Source organism: Oncorhynchus mykiss, chromosome 25 (genome assembly GCF_013265735.2).
Source record: "Oncorhynchus mykiss isolate Arlee chromosome 25, USDA_OmykA_1.1, whole genome shotgun sequence".
Classification (NCBI taxonomy): Eukaryota; Metazoa; Chordata; class Actinopteri; order Salmoniformes; family Salmonidae; genus Oncorhynchus; species Oncorhynchus mykiss.
The window spans coordinates 18,990,369-19,012,605 of NC_048589.1; the positions used below are offsets into that span (position 1 = coordinate 18,990,369).

The following is a 22,237-nucleotide window of genomic DNA, read 5'->3' on the forward strand; positions in this document are numbered from 1 at the left end:
TGATGATTTTCATTACATTGTGGGTGTTTTATTTAACTTTTGTACACCTGTGATGTTCCCGGTCATTGACCGGTCTTTAGAAATGAATGGGTGAGACTACAATTAGTGTATAAAATTGAGTTCAGGCACATGCTCATTCATCAGATGGACACACTTCATCTTCCAGACCCCCCCCCCCACACACACACCTCACTCCCCTTCTTGGCTTCCATGGCAACCCCCACTGGAACCTTTCCCCAATAGAATATTTTCCCCACAGGAACTACACCTGTTGGCATTCTCACAAACAATTGCAACATTGTTTCAATAATATTTAGAACTTTTCTCGCAGCTCTGGTATATAAAATTTTTGAGGCCTTGCTCACAATTCATTTTGTGGCAGCACAATGACCAAATTATATACTATATGTGAGGCTCTTGATCATATCTTTGATCATGACACTGGTGAGGTGAGAGTCCTTGTTAAACTTTGACACAAAGTAGTCTGTGATAAATAGCACAATACATTTCATCTGAGTATTTATTATAGTCAAAATAATCCATACATTATGCTTTTTGTCACTCAAAAACGAGTTGTATGAGCTCAGGCCAATGAGGCCTACAGGCCATAAATAGCAAACAGAAGTTCAAAACTTGTAATGTTCACAAGAACGTAAATTGATACAAAGATCTAACACAACATTAGGTGATTATATATGTATTATTATGGATTTAGAATCAGCTATAATGGGGCAGACATTTTGGACCAGGAACACAGAATTAATTAACGTGAAACAACACAACAGGCTGACTAGTTACCACAGCCACACAGTCACACACCCCACCCATTTATAAAATGTATCTTCTTAAAATGTGATTTTAAACCTTAACCACACTGCTAACCTTAAATTAAGACCAAAAGGCTATTTTATTATTTGGGGGAATTTTTACAATATATCCAATATTGACTGTGGTAAATAGTGGAAGCCTTGAGGAAAGGTCAGTGCTATCCTGGCTCATTTGGACATCCCTACCCTAAACACTTAAACTTCAATGGAGATTTTTCATGCCAATCCCAGATAGCAAAGAGCCTTGAAGAAGCGTCCCGTCCACTAGATTTTACGGCGCCCTAGAAGCACCTGAAAGACTCACATCACCATCTCCTGGGTTTAGGAGTTTAGGAAAAATATGTTTTTTATATTGGCAAAGAATGTAATTTTAACTTCAAAATAAAGTTCTCATATTTCTTACAAATATTTTAATATACACAAACATAGATCCTTAATATGAATATGTACACGATGAATTAATACTGTTATATGTTAATTAGTTTTTTCTCTGTTTGTTCTTTTTTCACATTCATATTGATGTGACCATACTATTCCCTTACGGGGGAATTCCGACCGGAGTTCAGCGTGCGTAAATGGAACGTAATTGTCTTTAATGCACTTTTCTCTGACCTTGAATTTAAGCACGAGAATAGTGTAGCTTCAGTCCCTCTACCTGGGCTCAAACCAGGGACCCTCTGCACACATTGACTGTCTCCCACGAAGCATCGTTACCTGCCTTACAGAGCAGGGGAAACAACTACTTCAAGGTCTCAGTGATGTCACCAATTTAAACGCTATTAGCGCGCACCCCGGTAACTAGCTAGCCATTTCACACCGGTTACACTCAACCCCCACCATTTGACGCCCATTTGACCTCCTCCTTTTCCTCAGCAACCAGTAATCCGGGTCAACAGCATCAATGTAACAGTTTTGCTTCCGTCCCTCTCCTCGCCCCCAACCTGGGCTCAAACTAGGGACCCTCTGCACACATCAACAACTGCCTCCCAAGAAGCATCGTTACCTTATCCCTCCACAAAAACTGCGGCCCTTGCAGAGCAAGGGGAACAATTACTTCAAGGCCTCAGAGCGAGTGACATCACCGATTGAAGAGATGGCTTCGGCCTTTGTACTGAACTTTCATCCGCGCAGGGTGGATGAGGTAGCCGGTGATGTTCTTCTCCTTCAGTGCTTTGGCGGCAGGTCTGAACTGCTTGCGACATCTGGCGAGATCCGCGCTCATATCTGGGAAAAGGCTGACCCTCTTTCCATCGATGGTGATGTCCCCTTTGGCTCTTGCGAGTTGCAGTATCTTCTCTCGGTCTTGGAAACGGAGGAACCTGATCAGGACGGCCCGTGGGGGCTCATCTGGCCGGGTTTTCGGCGCTGATGTTCTGTGGGCGCGTTTGATTTCCAGCGGCTTGGTGAAGTTGATTATGCCTAGGACCTCCGGGATCCATTGAGTGAAGAAACGGACCGGGTCACGGCCCTTGCTGTCCTTTTAATCCCACCACACGGATATTACTACGTCTACTCTGGTTCTCCATCTGATCTACCATGTTTTTGAGGTAGGCATTGTCCTTTTGCAGTTTTATCAAGACCTGGTCATGTCGAGCGATGGTATCTTCAACTGTGCTAATGCGCAACTCTGCCTCAGTCATTCTCAAAAGGAGATCATTCACAGAGGATTTCAGGTTGTCAATGGAAGAATGGTGTTCAGCCGATTTCTTATCAATTTTCATAGAAAGACCTTTGTTACCATCCTGAATTTCCCGGCAGGCTCGCAAGAGGCTGCTGAGAGCAACAGTCTGGAACTGTCGTCTGAGTTATGAGGGCTAATGCTAATCTTGCTAGCTGTAGCGTTATCGTTATCTTGGGAATCAACAACGTTTTGGTCGTCCTTCTTGCCTCTTGGTCGGAGGTCCATGGCTCTTTGGGAAGGTACTTGACAATTTTTCAGCCGATGTTAGAATATTGTTTCAATGTTGTTTTATAGGTAAAAATAGAATAACTTTGAAGAGCTCGGTTTGTCAACGTCTGCTCAGCTCCGCGGCATCACGTGCTCCCCCTGGATTTGTTCTTTGATTGACTTTAAGTCTGTGTGATGTGAAATATCAATTTCAACACTCGGAGAAGAGGTAAGCATTATCTTTTGTGTATTATTTTATGCCTTTTCAGGTCCCCTAACTGGCTGAAACACTTTCCACACTGAGAGCATTGGAATGGCTTCTCTCCTGTGTGTATTCTCTTATGTACTTTCAGGTTCCCTAATTTAGTAAAACTCTTTCCACACTGGGAGCAGTGGTAAGGCTTCTCTCCGGTGTGTGTTCTCTCATGATTTTTCAGGGTCTTTAACTGGATGAAACTTTTTCCACACTGTGAGCATTGGAAAGGCTTGTGTCCTGTATGTATCATTTTATGTTCTTTCAGTTGCCCTAATCGGGTAAAAGTCTTTCCACATTGAACGCAGTGGTGTGGCTTCTCCCCTGTGTGTTTATTCTTGTGTTCTTTGAGTTGCCTTAACCGGGTAAAGCTCTTACCACACTGGGAACAGTGGTATGGCCTTTCTCCTGTGTGTGTCCTCTCATGTGATTTAAGGTCCCCTGATTGGGTATAACTCTTTTCACACTGGGAGCAGTGGTAGGGCTTCTCTCCTGTATGTATGATTGCATGCTTTTTCAGGTTCCATACATTGATGAATCTCTTTCCACATTGAGAGCAGTGGTACGGCTTTTCTCCTGTGTGTATTTTCTCATGATCTTTCAGTTGACCTGCGTGGATAAAATCTTTTCCACACTGGGAGCAGAGGTAAGGTTTTGTTCCTGTGTGTGTCCACTCATGTTTTTTCAGGCCCGCTGATGAAAAAAATCTATTTTCGCACTGGGAGCAGTGATAAGGCTTCTCCCCTGTATGTACCCTTTCATGCATTTTCAGGCCCCTCAACTGAGCAAAACGTTTTACACATTTTGAGCATTGGTAAGGCTTCTCTCCTGTGTGTGTCCTCTCATGCATATTCCGGTCCCATAACCGGATAAAACATTTTTCACACTGAGAGCAATGGTAAGGCTTCTCTCCAGTGTGGATTCTTTCATGGTCTTTCAGCTTCCCTAACCACCTAAAACCCTTTCCGCAGTGGGAGCAGTGATGTGGTCTTGCTGGTTTGGGCTTCTCTTGTTCTGGTTCCCCTGAAGGATTCTTCCCACTGTCAGAGCAAGAGTCTGGTCTCTGTCCTGCCAAAGACAAACAGCATTTAGTTAAACAGAGAGACCTGAATGAAAACGTCACATGATAATAACACTTCTATGAGGTTTAATCCAGTTTTTAAAATATTTAATCCAAATCAAAATGTGGATTAGTTGTCTTCATTCTGTTCTCTTAATTGATTGAAAAGATACGTAAATGCAAGATCACAACCAAATGTCATGACATTAGACATGAGTTGGTTGTTATGATAGGCTATACGATATGGTATCAAAACTATATTAACTGGATCAGTCTTTCTTATCTAATAACAAAACACCTAAAGGACCTTATAACACCATTGAGATTCTACAAAACAAATAATGTAGAGATTCAGCCTGATATTGCTGTTTACTAATCTGTATCATTCCATTTCTCTGTGCCCACAGTGGGAGGGAGTGAAAGTGGCTTGCTCACACAGCAGCCGACAGCGAAACAGGGACAGGCAGACACTTTCAAAGCGAGGCCTCCTGAGTGGCGCAGTGGTCGAAGGCACTACATCGCAGTGCTAGCTGTGCCGCTAAAGATTCTGGGTTCGAGTCCAGGCTCTGTCGTAGCCGGCCGCGACCGGGAGACCCATGGGGCGGCGCACAATTGGCCCAACGTCATCCGGGTTAGGTAGGGTTTGGCTGGCAGAGGTGTCCTTGTCCCATTGCACACTAGAGACTCCTGTGGCGGGCCGGGCGCAGTGCATGCTGACACGGTTACCAGGTGTACAGTGTTTCCACTGACACATTGGTGTGGCTGGCTTCTGGGTTAAGTGGGCATTGTGTCAAGAAGCAGTGCGGCTTGGTTGGATTGCGTTTCGGAGGACGCACAGCTCTTGACCTTCGCCTCTCCCGAGTCCGTACGGGAGTTGCAGCGATGAGACAAGACCATTAGATACCACGAAATTGGGGTTGAAAAAGGGGTAAAATATTTTTTTAAATAAATAAAAAATACATAGATCATTTCAAAGCAGGAGTTTTGAATAATGATTGTGTAGCAAAATCAGTGAAAATCATCCCCAACTTCGATCTTGTCTCATCAATGCTACTCCCCAATGGGCTCGGGAGGCGAAGGTCGAGTCATGCATCCTTAACACCTGCCCACTTAACCAGAAAGCCAGCCGCACCACTGTGTCAGAGGAAACACCGTTCACCTGAAGACCGAGGTAAGCCTGCAGGCGCCTGGCATACCACAAGGAGTCGCTAGAGAGCAATGAGCCAAGTAAAGCCCCCCCATCTACTGCTCACATTAGTGTCCACACTGCAACACATAGCAATACTATTGTTACATCCTTTCTCTTATTTGTGTGAAATCTGACCATAACAACATAATCACACAACTGTATACAGTGTCTCAACACTGTCAGAATTACCCAATATCAATTAATACTGAAAAATAATATACTGGACAAAAATATAAAACGCAACATGTAAAGTGTCAGTCCCGTGTTTCATAGGCTGAAATAAAAGATCCCAGAAACTTCCCTACACAAAAAGTTTTTTTCCCCTCACATTTTGTGCACAAATTAGTTTACATCCCTGTTAGTGAGCTTTTCTCATTTGACAAGAAAATCCATCCACCTGACAGGTGTGGCATATCAAGAAGCTGATTAAACAGCATGATCTTTACACAGGTGCACCTTCTGCTGGGGACAATAAAAGGCCACTCTAAAATGTGTAGTTTTGTCACACAACACAATGCCACAGATGTTTCAAGTTTTAAGGGGGCCTGCAATTGGCATGCAGACTGCATGAATGTCCAACAGAGCTGTTGCCTGAGACTTTAAAGTTAATTTCTCTACCATAAGCCACCTCTCCAATGTCGTTTCAGAAAATGTGGCAGTACAGCCAACTGGCCTCACAACTACAGGCCACGTGCAACTATGCCAGCCCAGAACCTCCACATCCAGCTTAATCCCCTGTAGGATCTTCTGTCTGAGGAGGGGGAGAGGGGTGCTGAGGAGTATTTATATCTGTAATATCTGCTCCCAAGTGGGTGGGCCTATGCCCTACCAGGCCCATCCATGTCTGCCCCCCTGCCCAGTCATGTGAAATCCATAGATTAGGTGAATTTATTTCAATTGACTGATTTACTTCTATGAACTGTAACTCAGTAAAATCATTGAAATTATTGCATGCTGCGTTTATATTTTTGTTCAGTATATATTCACTTCCAGTGACATAAAACAAAACAGTTTCAAACATGTTCACCCCCCCTTTTCCTCAGGGTCAGCTGTCACTTTTCTATTCCATTTTCTTTATTTAAAAAACACATTTTCTGTCCATTTTGGTTTTTCGAAGTCAATATTCAAAGTCTTCCAGGTACTCTGGTCTAACTACTGTGTGGCCTGATCTGGTAGTGACAATGTTTTGTGTGTCACCAGTAGCACTATCTGGAGTTGAAATGGTCTCCATCAGTCTGTTTGTCCCAACAGTCCCAGGTTGACTTTGCTCTGTGGTTGAGTTATGATCCCATCTGAGATGGCTACGATTCCTCCTATGAATACCTCCAGTGTCAAGTTGAACTTGGTATGATCTGACGTCCACAGATTTCAGCACTGTCGCTTTTCTTGAGAATGTGTGTGGTTCCACAGATTGAGAGAAGGAGAACGTGTGTGTTCAAATCCAAATTTCCATGTCCTTAGCATTTCTGTCATAGTAGGTTGCTTGTTTTTTGTTTTTTGTTGTATCAGACCTTGTCTTGTTTGTTTTTATCTCTGGTTGTAGAAGACTGTCCCTTATGGGTAGAAGGATTCTGGTTCTCCTACTCTGCAGTCTTTGAGCTGGGCTCGCGTTCAGTCCTTGCGAAGGGGTATTGCGATGGTCCAGTGAAGCCAGGTAAGGGTCTTTGCCTGCTGTTTTGGCTTTCAGCATCAGATGTTTTGACGTCTTAATGACGGACTCTGCTTTCCCATTACTTTGAGGAAATACTGAGGTCCATTATCAGAGAAACAGACATTTGGTATCCCTTGCCTTGCAAAGTGTGATTTAAGCTTGCGGATCACAGTAGTGGACTTTGTCAGGTAGGTACTGTAGTCAATTTCCCATAAGTAGGAAAAATAATCCACTGTAATCAGATCATCTCGGTTGTCAAAGGTAAACAGGTCTGTGCCTACCTTTTTCCATGATCGGCTAGGGAGCTCATGTTTCTCACCTTTATTTAACCAGGTAGGCTAGTTGAGAACAAGTTCTCATTTGCAATTGCGACCTGGCCAAGATAAAGCATAGCAATTCAACACAATACAACAACACAGAGTTACACATGGAATAAACAAAACATAGTTAATAATACAGTAGAACAAAACAAAACAAAAAGTCTATATACAGTGAGTGCAAATGAGGTAAGTTAAGGTAATAAATAGGCCATGGTGGCGAAGTAATTACAATATAGCAATTAAACACTGGAATGGTAGATGTGCAGAAGATGAATGTGCAAGTAGAGATACTGGGGTGCAAAGGAGCAAGATAAATAAATAAATACTGTATGGGGATGAGGTAGGTAGATAGATGGGCTGTTTACAGATGTGGACAAAGTGTCTCCTTTTGTTCTTTTGCATCCATAGACCTGCAGATGTAACACTTTTCTATCAATGTCTTAACCCGTTTGTTCATGTCTTGCCACATTCTCTTGACCTCCTGAGAAATCTTTCAATCCCAATGTGAGAAGAGTGAATCCAGTTAGTTATTTCACCTCAGAGGGTCTGGGATAACTGCTCTTTCTCCTCTGAATAGGATTCCATCTTGAACACTCAGTTCATCTTGAAACGAGTAGTAGTGTATGACATCGCTTTTCGCCATCTCCAGCATATCACCCTCTCCCGAAATCAAAATATAATCTGCCATGACGTGTATTCTGGGTAAACCCTCCAACGCTTCGCTCAATTTCCTTAGGAACATTTCAGGTTGCTGGGATAATCCCCATTGGCATATTCCATCATTTGTAACTCCCACAGTGTAGAGAATGTAGTCAGATAGCTTGATTCTTCTTCTAGCTGTACATTCCAGAAACCATTATTGAAGTCACACACTGAATACTCTTGCTTTTGATAGGTCCAGTAAGATGACATCTACTGTTGGCAGAGGAAAGTGACTTATCTTTAGTGGTCTGCAGTCTACACATATTCTCAGTTTACAATTGTACAATCACAAGGCTGCTTATCCAGTCTGTGCTTTTCTCCACCAGTGTAATAATCCTTCTGCCTTGAAGGCTGCTCAACTCTTCATCATTGTGACTGGAACTATTCTTCCTTTAGGTAGTTTCACTGACTCCACCTTGTGGTCCATCTCAAACTTGTAGATTCTCCTGTGAAGAGATCGGAATATTCTCTCTTTTATGTTCTCCATAGTTCAATGGCCCTCTGTTTCAATGCTATCCACAGCAAGACTGTTCTCAAACTGCACTTTCACTAGGTTCATGGCCTGAACTGCTTTACTGCCTAGTATTGAATCTGTTTTTCAGTTTAATCTTGCATTTGCCCATTGGCTCTAGTGTGATCTTGTTGTACATCACTAAGACTTGTTTTGTTTTCTCAAATTTGAGTGACCGGGTTCAGAAGATTTATCAGGATAATAGCTTGCTCCACAATCTAACTGAAATCTCACTAGTTGTTTGCCAATGAGCATTGTTGAAAAAAAACTGACTAGGTCTCGTCTGTTGTGTATTTTACAATGTTTACACTCTCTGCAGTAACACTCAGAATTTCCTTGTATTTCTCGTCTGTCTCAGCCACTTTATCCACTGATTTTCCTTTCCCTTGCTTTGACATGTACTCTGCAACAAAATGATTGTCCTTTCCACACTTTTTACACTGCTTTCCAAAAGCTAGGCATTTATTTTTATTACTCTCGTGTGTTTTCCCACAGAATTTGTATGAGATTGGTAGGAATCTTAGAACTTTCAACATCCTTTCAATTGGGTTCAAGTCAAGTGTCTGAGAAGACCATTGTCAAATCTTAACTTAGTGGTCAATTAACAACTTCTTTGTGGATTTTGATCTTTGCTTGGGGTTGTCGTCTTGCTGGAAGATCCACTTCTGGACAACTTTCAGCCTCCTGGCAGACGCAACCAGGTTTTTGGCTAAAATGTCCTGGGGCTTAATTTATAAACGCTGCATAATATATACCCCAAAACGTGTGTGCACCCTACCTGCAAGCAGGGTAGGATTAAATCCATTTGAATTCAATCACTTTTTGATAGCACCCCTTTTGATTTGAACAAAACCCTCCATACATACTTGCCCATTGTAGAAGTGCTCAGAAAGTGACCTTTTGGACCTGAATTCCAAAACATTCAAGAAATAAAAGGTGCTCAACGTTGCCCTATTTGGCTTACCATGAGACATCTACGTCTTTTTCACTGGAAAAGATAAACGTTTGAGATTGATACAATTTTAAAATCTTACAAACAATGCTGTCAAACTATTTGATCATTTGTATTAAAACATTTTTTCCCCCCAATTGCATAAACTTGCATGTTTTAGCATAGAATCTATTTTACATCATCTGAGGTTGTGTTGTGCCCGCCATCAGTTGAGACAACATGTTCTTGAATACAGGGTGGGTGTCATATTTTGGCTGACAATACAATTTAAACGTCAACTTTGAAATGGTACCACAAAGATGGTTGCTGGTCCACACAGAGAATGTTGACTTGAATGGGAATATTTTTGTTATACACTAAAGGTCAAAAGTTTTAGAACACTCATAGGTTTTTCTTTATTTTTACTATTTTCTACATTGTAGAATAATAGCGAAGACATCAGAACTATGTAATAACACATATGGAATCATGTACAGTCGTGGCCAAAAGTTTTGAGAATGACACAAATATACATTTTCACAGTCTGCTGCCTCAGTTTGTATGATGGCAATTTGCATAAACTCCAGAATGTTATGAAGAATGATCAGATGAATTGCAATTAATTGCAAAGTCCCTCAGTGCCATGCAAATTAACTGAATCCCCAAAAAAACATTTCCACTGCATTTCAGCCCTGCCACAAAAGGACCAGCTGACATCATGTCAGTGATTCTCTCGTTAACACAGGTGTGAGTGTTGACGGGGACAAGGCTGGAGATCACTCTGTCATGCTGATTGAGTTTGACTAACAGACTGGAAGCTTCAAAAGGAGGGTGGTGATTGGAATCATTGTTCTTCCTCTGTCAACCATGGTTACCTACAAGGAAACACATACCGTCATCATTGCTTTGCACAAAAAGGGCTTCACAGGCAAGGATATTGCTGCCAGTAAGATTTCAACTAAATCAACCATTTATCAGATCATCAAGAACTTCAAGGAGAGCGGTTCAATTCTTGTGAAGAAGGCTTCAGGGCACCCAAGAAAGGCCAGCAAGCGCCAGGACCGTCTCCTAAAGTTGATTCAGCTGAGGGATCAGGGCACCACCAGTACAGAGCTTGCTCAGGAATGGCAGCAGGTAGGTGTGAGTCCATCTGCATGCACAGTGAGGCAACGACTTTTGGAGGATGGCCTGCTGTCAAGAAGGGCAGCAAGGAAGCCACTTCTCTTCAGGAAAAACATCAGGGACAGACTGCTATTCTGCAAAAGGTACAGGGATTGGACTGCTGAGGACTGGGGTATAATCATTTTCTTTGATGAATCCCCTTTCTGATTGTTTGGGCATCCAGAAAAAAAGCTTGTCTGGAGAAGACAAGGTGAGTGCTACCATCAATCCTGTGTCATGCCAACAGTAAAGCATCCTGAGACCATTAATTTGTGGGGTTGCTTCTCAGCCAAGAGAGTGGGCTCACTCACAATTTTGCCTAAGAACACAGCCATGAATAAAGAATGGTACCAACACATCCTCAGAGAGCAACTTCTCCCAACCATACAGGAACTGTTTGGTGACGAACAATGCCTTTTCCAGTATGATGGAGCACCTTGCTATAAGGCAAAAGTGATAACTAAGTGGCTCGGGGAACAAAACATCAATATTTTGGGTCCATGGCCAGGAAACTCCTGAGACCTTAATCCCATTGAGAACATGTAGTCAATCCTCAAGAGGCGGGTGGACAAACAAAAACCCACCAATTCTGACAAACTCCAAGCATCGATTATGCAAGAGTGGGCGGCCATCAGTCAGGATGTGGCCCAGAAATTAACTGACAGCATGCCAGGGCGGATTGCACAGGTCTTGAAAAAGAAGGGTCTGCAAATATTGACTCTTTGCATCAACTTAATGTAATTGTCAATAAAAGCCTTTGACAGTTATGAAATTCTTGTAATTATACTTCTGTATTCCATAGTAACATCTGACAAAAATATCTAAAGACACTGAGGCGACACTGATCAAGTGGTTGGTGCACAATGACTGACCAGCATGGTAGTTGGAGTCTCACGTGTATTTGGGTATATGAGATTCCCATGGAGTGAAATAAATGTAAATTATTTGGTCATGTGTATGTAGACAGGAGGAGTATTATATGCCAGCTGAGCCTCAATGCTGCAATTGTGGTGGTGAACATGCACCTAAATGCTGCAATTGTGGTGGTGAACATGCACCCGCATTTATGAAGTGTCCTGTTAGGGTTAGATTAGGGCCTAATGAATTTATTTAAATTGACTGATTTCCTTATGAAATGTAACTGAGTGATATCTTAAATTGTTACATGTTGCGTTTATTGTTCAGTGAGTCTTTTTTATGGGGCGCACTCATAAAAACGGTCATAAAACTGTACGAAATGGTCTATCGTCGTAGGCTATGTAGCAATGTCACAGATATTTTAATTACATTTTTGACAAAGCATTTTTTAAATATTCAAATAACCGTGCCCATCCCTAGAAGTCTTTTGAGTAGTTATATACTTTTTGCCATTGCATTGTAGATAAAAAGTATTTTGCTCTTTGCTTTTTCTCAAATAAAATATGAGTCAAATATTATTTTTATGCCATCAGACTTACCTAATTCTCACTTGAAACATAGTTTGTGTTTAATAGGCTAAATCAGTGGTTCCCAAGCAGGGGTACTAGGACCAAATCAAATCGTTATTTGTCACATGCTTACTTACAAGCCCTTAACCAACAATGCAGTTTTTAGTAAATAGAAAATAAAAGTAACAAATCATTTGAGGTACTTGAGAAAACTCATGAGACCATTGGCCTACTGTTAAAATGCACATGAAGGGGTACTTCAGGGGCACTCCTGGCAGGGCAAAATTCAGTTGGTGGTAAAGTGACAGAAAAAGGTTGGAAACCACTGGGCTAAATTATACATTCTGTTAACATCTGATTCCAGAGTGATGTGTTCTTGCAATTTGTAGTCTGACAGTTCAGATTTAGATATAATTTATCACGAAGTAATTTGAATGTAGTGATACACTTTTCAAAGTGACTTTAGTTAAGTAAACTATATTTTTTTATTAAGGATAGCTTTAGCGTAGCTTAACTTCTTCCAGTGTGAAATAATTGGTAGCTTGGTAAGCTATATTTTCAGAGTAGTTCGCCAACACTCTAGCTAAGCATGCAAATCGTGCCCTTTGTGCCATCATTAAAGTGTAAAGACATGGGTGGCCTATCTTTTTAAATGTTTTACAAAACTGTTTGATTCATTAGTACTACCTATTATTACATACGTTGCAGCAGTATGGGGCACAGAAATTATACTTAATTCTGTTTTTAACCATGCTTAACCATGCTAACCGATTTTAACTTTGTGTGGGTAAATACACGCCAAATGCTGCTATTCAAGGCGATATCGGTTGGAAAACTGAGTCAAAACTGGCCAGCGAGTGATTTGAAATTGTTGCATGTTGCGTTTATATTTTTGTACAGTATAATTATGTTCTGGCTCCATGACCATTGGCTTGGAGGGGGAAAAAATATAGATATTTTTTAAATCGGCCTGTGGCTAAATCTAGTTGCCTACCCCTGTTCTATGGCATCACCAGTGGCTATGTATTTTTTTTTAAACATTTACAGAGATTTTGCAGCATGACAAATTAACATCTATGTAAATGTGCATTTTTTATGGGCTTGTGATGTTGCAACTGCAAAGTGTTACAGGTTTTGGTTCTCTCATTTATGTTTTGAGGTTGGACTTTAGCATGTATAGCTAGCTCTTTAGCACAGGGTGCGCACCGATTGGTGTCACACCTGTTACACCTGTACGTACTGGTTGCCGTCTCATTAGTGGTAAGGTGTTTCACCTGTGCTGGCCCAGGTGCTATTTAAGAGTGGCTGGCCCAGTGTTCCAGATAGATGCAGAGGGTGAACAACTTTAGTTGATGCGCCCTATTTTGACAAACAATCCTTTATTTAATCTTTCCAATTTCAGTTTTTGCCACCTTTGTGGTTTGCTTCCTGTCTAAGTTTGGTGTGCTTTTAAGTTTTGTTTGCCTGTTCTTGGGCAAATTTAGTGGGTGCTCATGGTGGGTGTCTTTTAGGTTCGAGTTGTTATTTCTAGTCAACTTTCAGTGGACACCCCCCAAGACTGTCTTTCTGAACCCCTCCTAAAACCCCACCTGTTTCATTTTGGTTGTTGGTCAGTGACTGTTAGTTCCCCCTTCTGTTTGAGTGACAGTTTAGTTTTTTCTTGCTTGGGAATGTAACAAAAGGGGGGCTCGTCTGAGGTCTTTTTTCCCATGAGTATGGTAGTCGCTCTAGTCACCTACTCTGAAGCTCTGCTGTGCCCAGATATGTGTTCAAAATACATTATTGGGTTGTTTGTCACTGACATCCACCTTGAGCTGTTATAAGACTGGTGGAATCATTTTGAAAGTTGCATAAACACACAGGCTAATAAAAATCAATAAAGCCATGGACTTCAAGTTGGATGCATTTGTAGAAAACCCTACATGGGAGATGCTAGATAAATGTACAAAGACGAATCTGCTCATTATTTCAAAGGATTATGACATCAAAGTGGCTGACAAGATGCCATCTTTGATTATTTTTTTTTTTTTTAATATATTTTTTATTGGACAACACACCTTCGTCTTGTCAGACGTCTTTGTCCTTCGTCTTGTCGTGTCCCATGTATATATCTTTTTATATATTTTTCCAAACCTCAACTCAACTCTCCTGCAACCCGCCTCACCCAATGTGGTGTGGATCTGTTTTTTTCTAAAGTATTTTTATTTAACTCAGAACCAGAATCCCCAAACAGAAGCTAGCCAGCTCACTAGCTACTAGTTGGTACTCAGCTAACCACTGCTAGCGGTCATCAGCTAACCTTTAACTCGGAAAGCTCTCACCAGTTTGTACAACGCGACTCAAACCAGAGCATACTGGACCTAATTTCTCTCCATATCCCCGAATTCCTACCGCAAGCTCTGGACCTTTTCACCTGGATCATCGCAGCTAGCTAGCTGCTATCCGAGTGACTACTCCTGGCTAATATCTGTCCCGAAGCAAGCACCAATTAGCCTGGAGCTAGCCCATGCTAGGCTCATTCACCCAACTAGCTGAAGAGGCCCATCAGCCACTCCTGGGCTACAATACCCGGACCCCTTCTACTGCCAGTATGGGGCACGGAACCCCGCCGATCCTTCACGACTGGACTATGACGTAATCTGCTCGAGGGGGTACTCAACTGTCCCCTACATCACAACGTCCCCTGAATGCCCATCTGCTAGCCGTCTAGAGCATATTGGACTGTTAGCTGAATAGATCCATCAGACAATATCTTGGGCCATTATACCTATTTTGCCAATTGGACTTGGACCCCTCTGCAACTCAGAACCCTAATCCATCACGACTGGTCTATCGACATCACCGCACGCGGAGGCTAAAACAGACTTTCCTCCGTCGAGACGTCCGTCTAAGGCCCTTCTGCTAGCTTGCTAGCCCCGGCCTGCTAGCTGTCTGAATCGGCGTGTCGCCAGCCCAACCACTCACTGGACCCCTGTGATCACCCGGCTACGCATGCCTCTCCCTAATATCAATATGCATTGTCCATTACTGTCCTGGTTAGTGATTATTGTCTTATTTCACTGTAGAGCCTCTAGCCCTGCTCAATATGCCTTAACCTTTCTGGGATCATTCGGGACGCAAGCGTCCCACCTCGCCAACAGCCAGTGAAATTGCAGGGCGCCAAATTCAAAACAACAGATATCTCATGATTAAAATTCCTCAACCATACAAGTATTTTACACCATTTTAAAGATACACTTCTCGTTAATCCAACCACATTGTCCGATTTCAAAAAGGCTTTTCGGCGAAAGCAGAACAAATCATTATGTTAGGTCAGCAACTAGTCACAGAAAGCATTCAGCCATTTTCCAACCAAAGAGAGGTGTCACAAAAAGCAGAAATATAGATAAAATGAATCACTAACCTTTGACGATCTTCATCAGAAGACACTCCCAAGACTCAATTTTAACAATACATGTATGTTTTGTTCAATCAAGTTCATATTTATATCCAAAAACCTCAGTTTACATTGGCGCCATGTTCAGAAATGCCTCCAAAACATCCGGAGAAATTGCAGAGAGCCACATCAAATAACACAAATACTCATCATAAACTTTGATGAAAGATACATGTTTTACATAGAATTAAAGATAAACTTGTTCTTAATGCAACCGCTGTGTCAGATTTCAAAAAAGCTTTACGACAAAAGCACAATATTCAATAATCTGAGAACAGCGTTCAGCCACAAAAGTACAGTTACCCGCCAAATTGTGGAGTCAACAAAAGTCATAAATAGCATTATAAATCTTCACATACCTTTGTTGATCTTTGTCAGAATGCACTCACAGGACTCCCACTTCCACAAGAAGTTCAATTATGTCCATATTTATGTCCAAATACCTCCTTTTAGTTTGCGCGTTCAGTTCATTATTCCAAAGAAACAATGTGCGAGATCAAAATCCAAACGGAAGTCAAAAGAGTTCCATTACAGTTTGTAGAAACATGTCAAACGATGTTTACAATCAATCCTTAGGGGCTTTTTATAATAAATCTTCAATAATATTCCAACCGGACAATAGCGTATTCATTACAGAGGAAAAAGAAGGAACGCCCGCGTAGTAAACAACTGATTGGCCTCAGCCTAGTCCACTTGTTGAAACAGCTCTTATTCGACACCACAATAGAAGCCTCAAACAACTTTATAAAGACTGTTGCCATCTGCTGGAAGCCTTGGGAAGTGCAATCTGGCCCCATAGACACAGCATATTGGATAGGCAATCACTTAAATGAAACTACAAACCTCAGATTTTCCACTTCCTGGTTGGATTTGTCTCAGGTTTTCGCCTACCATATGAGTTCTGTTATACTCACAGACATCATTCAAACAGTTTTAGAAACTTCAGAGTGTTTTCTATCCAATACTAATAATAATATGCATATATTAGCATCTGGGACAGAGTAGCAGGCAGTTTACTCTGGGCACCTTTTTCATCCAAGCTACTCAATATTACCCCCGTCACCAAGAAGTTAACCAACCATTTAGTTCCACCTCCCACATATGCGGTGACATCACCTGGTTTAAACATCTCGAGACAATATCTCTCTCATCATTACTCAATGCCTAGGTTTACCTCCAATGTATTTACATCCTACCATACTTTTGTCTGTACATTATGCCTTGAATCTATTCTATCGCGAACAGAAACCGGCTCCTTTTACTCTCTGTTCCGAACATACTAGACGACCAGTTCTGATAGCCTTTAGCAATACCCTTATCCTACTCCTCTGTTGCTCTGGTGATGTAGAGGTTAATCCAGGCCCGGCTGTGCCTAGCTCCACTCCTACTCCCCAGGTGCTCTCATTTGTTGACTTCTGTAACCGTAAAAGCCTTGGTTTCATGCATGTTAGCATCAAAAGCCTCCTCCCTAAGTTTGTTTTATTCACTGTTTTTAGCACACTCTGCCAAACAGGAAGTCCTAGCCGTGTCTGAATCCTGGCTTAGGAATATACTGCAGAGATAGCCTGCAGAGTTCTGTCTTACTCTCCAGGTCTGTCCCAAACAATTCGAGCTTCTACATTTTAAAAATCCACCTTTCCAGAAACAAGTCTCTCTCCGTTGCCGCTTGCTATAGACCACCCTCTGCCCCCAGCTGTGCCCTGGACACCATACGTGAATTGCCCCCTGAAAAAAACCTGAGAAAAAATCCAACAAGGAAGTGGGAAATCTGAGGATTGTAGTTTTTCAACTCAGCCCCTATTGAAGATACAGTGGGATATTGGTCATGTTGTAGATGTCAACAGTCTTTAGAACCTAGTTTGATGCTTCTACTGTGAAGTGGGGCCGAATGAGAGGGGAATGAGTCAGAGGTCTGGCAGAATGCTTTGAGCTCCTGATGCTCGTTCACGTGAGAGGTAGCTCTCGTTCCATTGCTTTTCTGAAGACAAAGGAATTCTCCAGTTGGAACATTATTGAAGATTTATGTTAAAAACATCCTAAAGATTGATTCTATACATCGTTTGACATGTTTCTACAGACTAACGGAATTTTTTGACATTTCGTCTGCAACTAGTGAATGCGCTTCGTGATGTTGGATTTGTTTGATGCCCTCAATCTCACACAAATTGTGGATGAACCCACCAGGTACAACACCAAATCCGTAAATATCATCCTAACCAACCTGCCCTCCAAATACACCTCTGCTGTTTTCAACCAAGATCTCAGCGATCACTGCCTCATTGCCAGCATCCGTAATCGGCATGCGGTCAAACGACCACCCCTCATCACTGTCAAACGCTCCCTAAAACACTTCAGCAAGCAGGCCTTTCTAATTGACCTGGCCCGGGTATCCTGGAAAGATATTGACCTCATCCCGTCAGTAGAGGATGCCTGGTTATTCTTTAAAAGTGCCTTCCTCACAATTTTAAATAAAAATGCCCCATTCAAAACAAATTGAACCAGGAACAGATATAGCCCTTGGTTCTCTCCAGACCTGACTGCCCTTGACCAGCACAAAAACATCCTGTGGCGTTCTGTATTAGCATCGAATAGCCCCCGTGATATGCAACTTTTCAGGAAATTTAGGAACCAATAAACACATGCAGTTAGGAAAGCTAAGGCTAGCTTTTTCAAGCATACATTTTCATCCTGTAGCACAAACTCTAAAAAGTTCTGGGACACTGCAAAGTCCATGGAGAATAAGAGCACCGCCTCCCAGCTGCCCACTGCACTGGGGCTAGGAAACACTGTCACCACTGATAAAGCCACTATAATTGAGAATTTCAAAAAGCATTTTTCTACGGCTGGCCATGCTTTCCACCTGGCTACCCCTACCTCGATCAATAGCGCTGCACCCCCCACAGCAACTCGCCCAAGCTTCCCCATTTCTCCTTCACCCAAATCCAGAGAGCTGATGTTCTCAAAGAGCTGCAAAATCTGGACCCCTACAAATCAGCCGGGCTAGACAATCTGGAACCGCTCTTTCTAAAAAATTATCTGCCAAAATTGCTGCAACCCCTATTACTAGCCTGTTCAACATCTCTTCGTATCGTCTGAGATTCCTAAAGATTGGAAAGCTGCCGCGGTCATCCCCTCTTCAAAGGGGGAGACACTCTAGACCCAAACTGCTACAGACCTATATCTATTCTACCCTGCCTTTCTAGGGTCTTCGAAAGCCAAGTTAACAAACAGATCACCAACCATTTTGAATCCCACCGTACCTTCTCAGCTATACAATCTGGTTTCAGAGCTGGTCATGGATGCACCTTAGCCACGCTTAAGGTCCTAAACGATATCATAACCGCCATCGATAAGAGACATTACTGTGCAGCTCTCTTCATCGACCTGGTCGAGGCTTTCGACTCTGTCAATCCCCACATTCTTATCGGCAGACTCAACAGCCTTAGTTTCTCAAATGATTGCCTCGCCTGATTCACCAACTACTTCTCTGATAGAATTCAGTGTGTCAAATCGGAGGGCCTGTTGTTTGGACCTCTGGCAGTCTCTATGGGGGTGCCACAGGGTTCAATTCTCGGGCCGACTCTCTTCTCTGTATACATCAATGATGTCGCTCTTGTTGCTGGTGATTCTCTGATCCACCTCTACGCAGACGACACCATTCTGTATACATCTGGCCCTTCTTTGGACACTATGCTAACAAACCTCCAGACGAGCTTCAATGCCATACAACACTCCTTCCGAGGCCTCCAAGCGCCATATACTACCCACCACTGCGACCTGTACACTCTCGTTGGCTGACCCTCGCTTTATAGTCATCGCCAAACCCACCTACAAGTCATCTACAAGTCTCTGCTAGGTAAAGCCCCACCTTATATCAGCTCACTGGTCACCATAGCAGCACCCACCCGTAGCATGCGCTCCAGCAGGTATATCTCACTGGTCACCCCCAAAGCCCATTCTTCCTTTGGCCGCCTTTCCTTCCAGTTCTCTGCTGCCTTGACTGGAACAAACTGCAAAATTCACAGAAGCTGGAAACTCATATCTTCCTCACTAGCTTTAAGCACCAGCTGTCAGAGCAGCTCACAGATCACTGCACCTGTACATAGCCCATCCAACTACCTCATCCCCATACTGTATTTACTTATTTATCTTGCTCATTTGCACCCCAGTATCTCTACTTGCACATTCATCTTCTGCACATCTACCATTCCAGTGTTAAATTGCTATTTTTTAATTATTTTGCCACTATGGCCTATTTATTGCCTTACCTCCCTAATCCTACCGCATTTGCACATACTGTATATATACTTTTTCTACTGTATTATTGACTGTATGTTTGTTTATTCCATGTGTAACTCTGTTGTTGTGTGTCAAACTGCTTTGCTTTATCTTGGCCAGGTCACAGTTGTTCTCAACTAGCCTACCTGGTTAAATAAAAAGTTTGAAAAATAAATAAATATGTAAACACTCCCTCTTCAAATTAGGGTTGATTGGAAAAAGCTGTTCAAAAGATGACATTGTATTTATTACCTTATCTTATTACCTTACCCTGTCGAAGGCCATGCAGCCAAAATGCGTCAGAGTTTTAAAACTTTGTTTCCATTGAACATGCCATACAAATGAAGGCATTTTAATGAATTATTTGAAGAGTGCCTTGGTCCTTCTTTCTTTTTGATGTTGAAACCATACTTCACCCGCTACGATCAGAGATGTCGGTGGAAACCGGTAGTGATGTTCTGCCTGTAGCCACTGCTGTAACCGGAGACTATAGTCCTCCTCAAGAGTATGAGGAAAGCCCAATACACCCTGTGCTGGTTGGTCCGTTGTCTGTCCCAGAATCACCCAGAATGCACCGCACGTCCATGTAGTGAATCTGTTATTCAATGTGTTTGTATGGGCTGATAGCAATTAGGCCAAAAACTATTTTACATCAGATAATTTCAACAACAAAAAAAATGTGATGCTTCAAGGTATCTTAAAATTAAAAATCAAAACAATGAAAATATAAAATGGTACACATTCGATCCATTAACGTTTTGTTGGTGGCCCTCACTCTTTGTAGCCAGTACATAACATATTCAAGTGTAGAATTTAAGTAAAATGCCACTTTAAAACCACACATTAGTTCAACAACTGAAGACAGATTTTGTGCCCCTGTTTTTAGGACAGTCCGCCTACTTACTGGTGTTAATCAGATATTTAGTCTCCTCTTTTTCTTCATCCTCTTCTTTAACTGTGACAGTCTTCCCCTCTTCCTTTAATCCCTCAATCTCCCCTTTCATTCCAAAAACGTCCTCTTCTTCCTTCACTGAAACATCCTCCTCCTCTTTCACCCTGAAAGCTTCTTCCACTCCTATCACTGTGACGGTTATCTCCTCCTCTTTCACTCCAAAAACGGCATAATCTTCTTTCACTACAACATCCTCCACCTCTTTCACTCCAAAAGCTACATCCTCTTCTTTCACTGTAACATAGTCTTCCTCCTCTTTTATTCCGAAAGCCACTTTTTCCTCTTCTTTCACTGTGATAGTAATTGCCCCTTCCTCTCCTTTCGCTATAATATTGTTCTCTTCTTCTTTCACGACAATGTTCAGACCCAGAGCTTCTTTCTCCATCCAGCAGACATCTTCATTCGCAGGGGAGGAGTAGCTCGTCATGTTCGGGGATGTAGCTAACGTTAGCTGGTTAGCATTAGCGAATAGCCTAGTTCAAGGCTATCTTAACCAGTACTAACTAACAACGTAAATATTACATGAAATGGAGTAACAAGTAAATATGCAGACAGTGAGTTCAAAATCGCTAAAGTTAATACACAAAAAAAAATTCTAAAGAGCTCAGATGTTTTGGTTTAATATACGCTTGCAAGTTACACCGCTGTGACACAGGCAAGAATACGTACTTTTGGAGTCACGGATTTTGGAATCCTTCAGAATAAGAGTCCCATCCTGTATACTTTGTAAATTGATAATTTGGGTGAAAGTGAAGGAAAATGTGCACAATTATTTATATATTCTATACTAGTTATCATACAAAGAATAATTACAAGTATTGCTATAAAATATGTGATTCATTTGTAATTTTTACAAGCTTAAATGATCAACAATGTTTTTGTTTGGTGTGTACTCCTATCATTTATTGCATCATAAACAATTTCTGTCAGAAAAAGAGTGTCCATTCTACTCATGAGGACTTTTAGGTTTCGGTCCAAACACTTAAAAGACACACCCTCGTCCACTTACCCTAGCCTTATGGGGATTTAGAGGTTAACCCATGCCCTGTGTGTCCCCAGGTGCTCTCATTTGCTGACTCCTGCAACCGTAAAAGCATTGGGTTCATGCATGTTAACATCAGAAGCCTCCTCCCTAAGTTTGCTTTATTCACTGCTTTAGCACACTTCACCAACCCTGATGTCCTAGACGTGTCTGAATCCTGGCTTAGGAAGGCCACCAAAAATTCTGAAATTTCCATCCCCAAATACAACATTTTCCATCAAGACAGAACTGCTAAAGGGGACGGAATTGCAATCTACTGTCGAGATAGCCTGCAGAGTTATGTCATACTATCCAGGTCTATGGACCTTCTCTTCCTAAAATGATCTGCCAAAATTGTTGTAACCCCTATTACTAGCCTATTCAACCTCTCTCTCGTATCGTCTGAGATCCCCAAAGATTAGAAAGCTGCCGCGGTCATCCCCCTCTTCAAAGGGGGTGACACTCTAGACCCAAACTGTTATAGACCTATTTCCATCCTGCCCCACCTTTCTAAAATCTTCAAAACACAAGTTAACCATTTAGAATCCCACCATACCTTCTACACTACGCAATCTGGTTTCAGAGCTGGTCATGGGTGCACCAAGGTCCTAAACGATATCATAACCTCCA

The 22,237-nt window shown here is 42.1% G+C and overlaps 1 protein-coding gene across 1 annotated transcript; it reads right to left on the minus strand.

Annotated features, from left to right (window-relative positions):
• Positions 1-510: 510 nt before the first annotated feature.
• LOC110505510 (zinc finger protein OZF) lies at positions 511-21,268 on the minus strand. The gene is made up of 2 exons (XM_021584770.2): positions 20,539-21,268; positions 511-4,036 (listed from the first exon to the last, which is right to left on the minus strand). The coding sequence occupies exons 1-2, from the start codon at positions 21,011-21,013 to the stop codon at positions 2,952-2,954; spliced, it is 1,560 nt and encodes a 519-aa protein (XP_021440445.2). The 5' UTR covers positions 21,014-21,268; the 3' UTR covers positions 511-2,951.
• Between the last annotated feature and the right edge of the window lie 969 nt (positions 21,269-22,237).

What these genes read in the sequence shown, in the direction of transcription:
- LOC110505510 (XM_021584770.2), bottom strand. Translation starts at nt 21,013, where the DNA reads ATGACGAGCTACTCCTCCCCTGCGAATGAAGATGTCTGCTGGATGGAG. An exon ending in TAAATATCTGATTAACACCA is followed by an intron (nt 4,037 to 20,538) that starts GTAAGTAGGCGG and finishes TGTCTTTGGCAG; the next exon opens with GACAGAGACCAGACTCTTGC.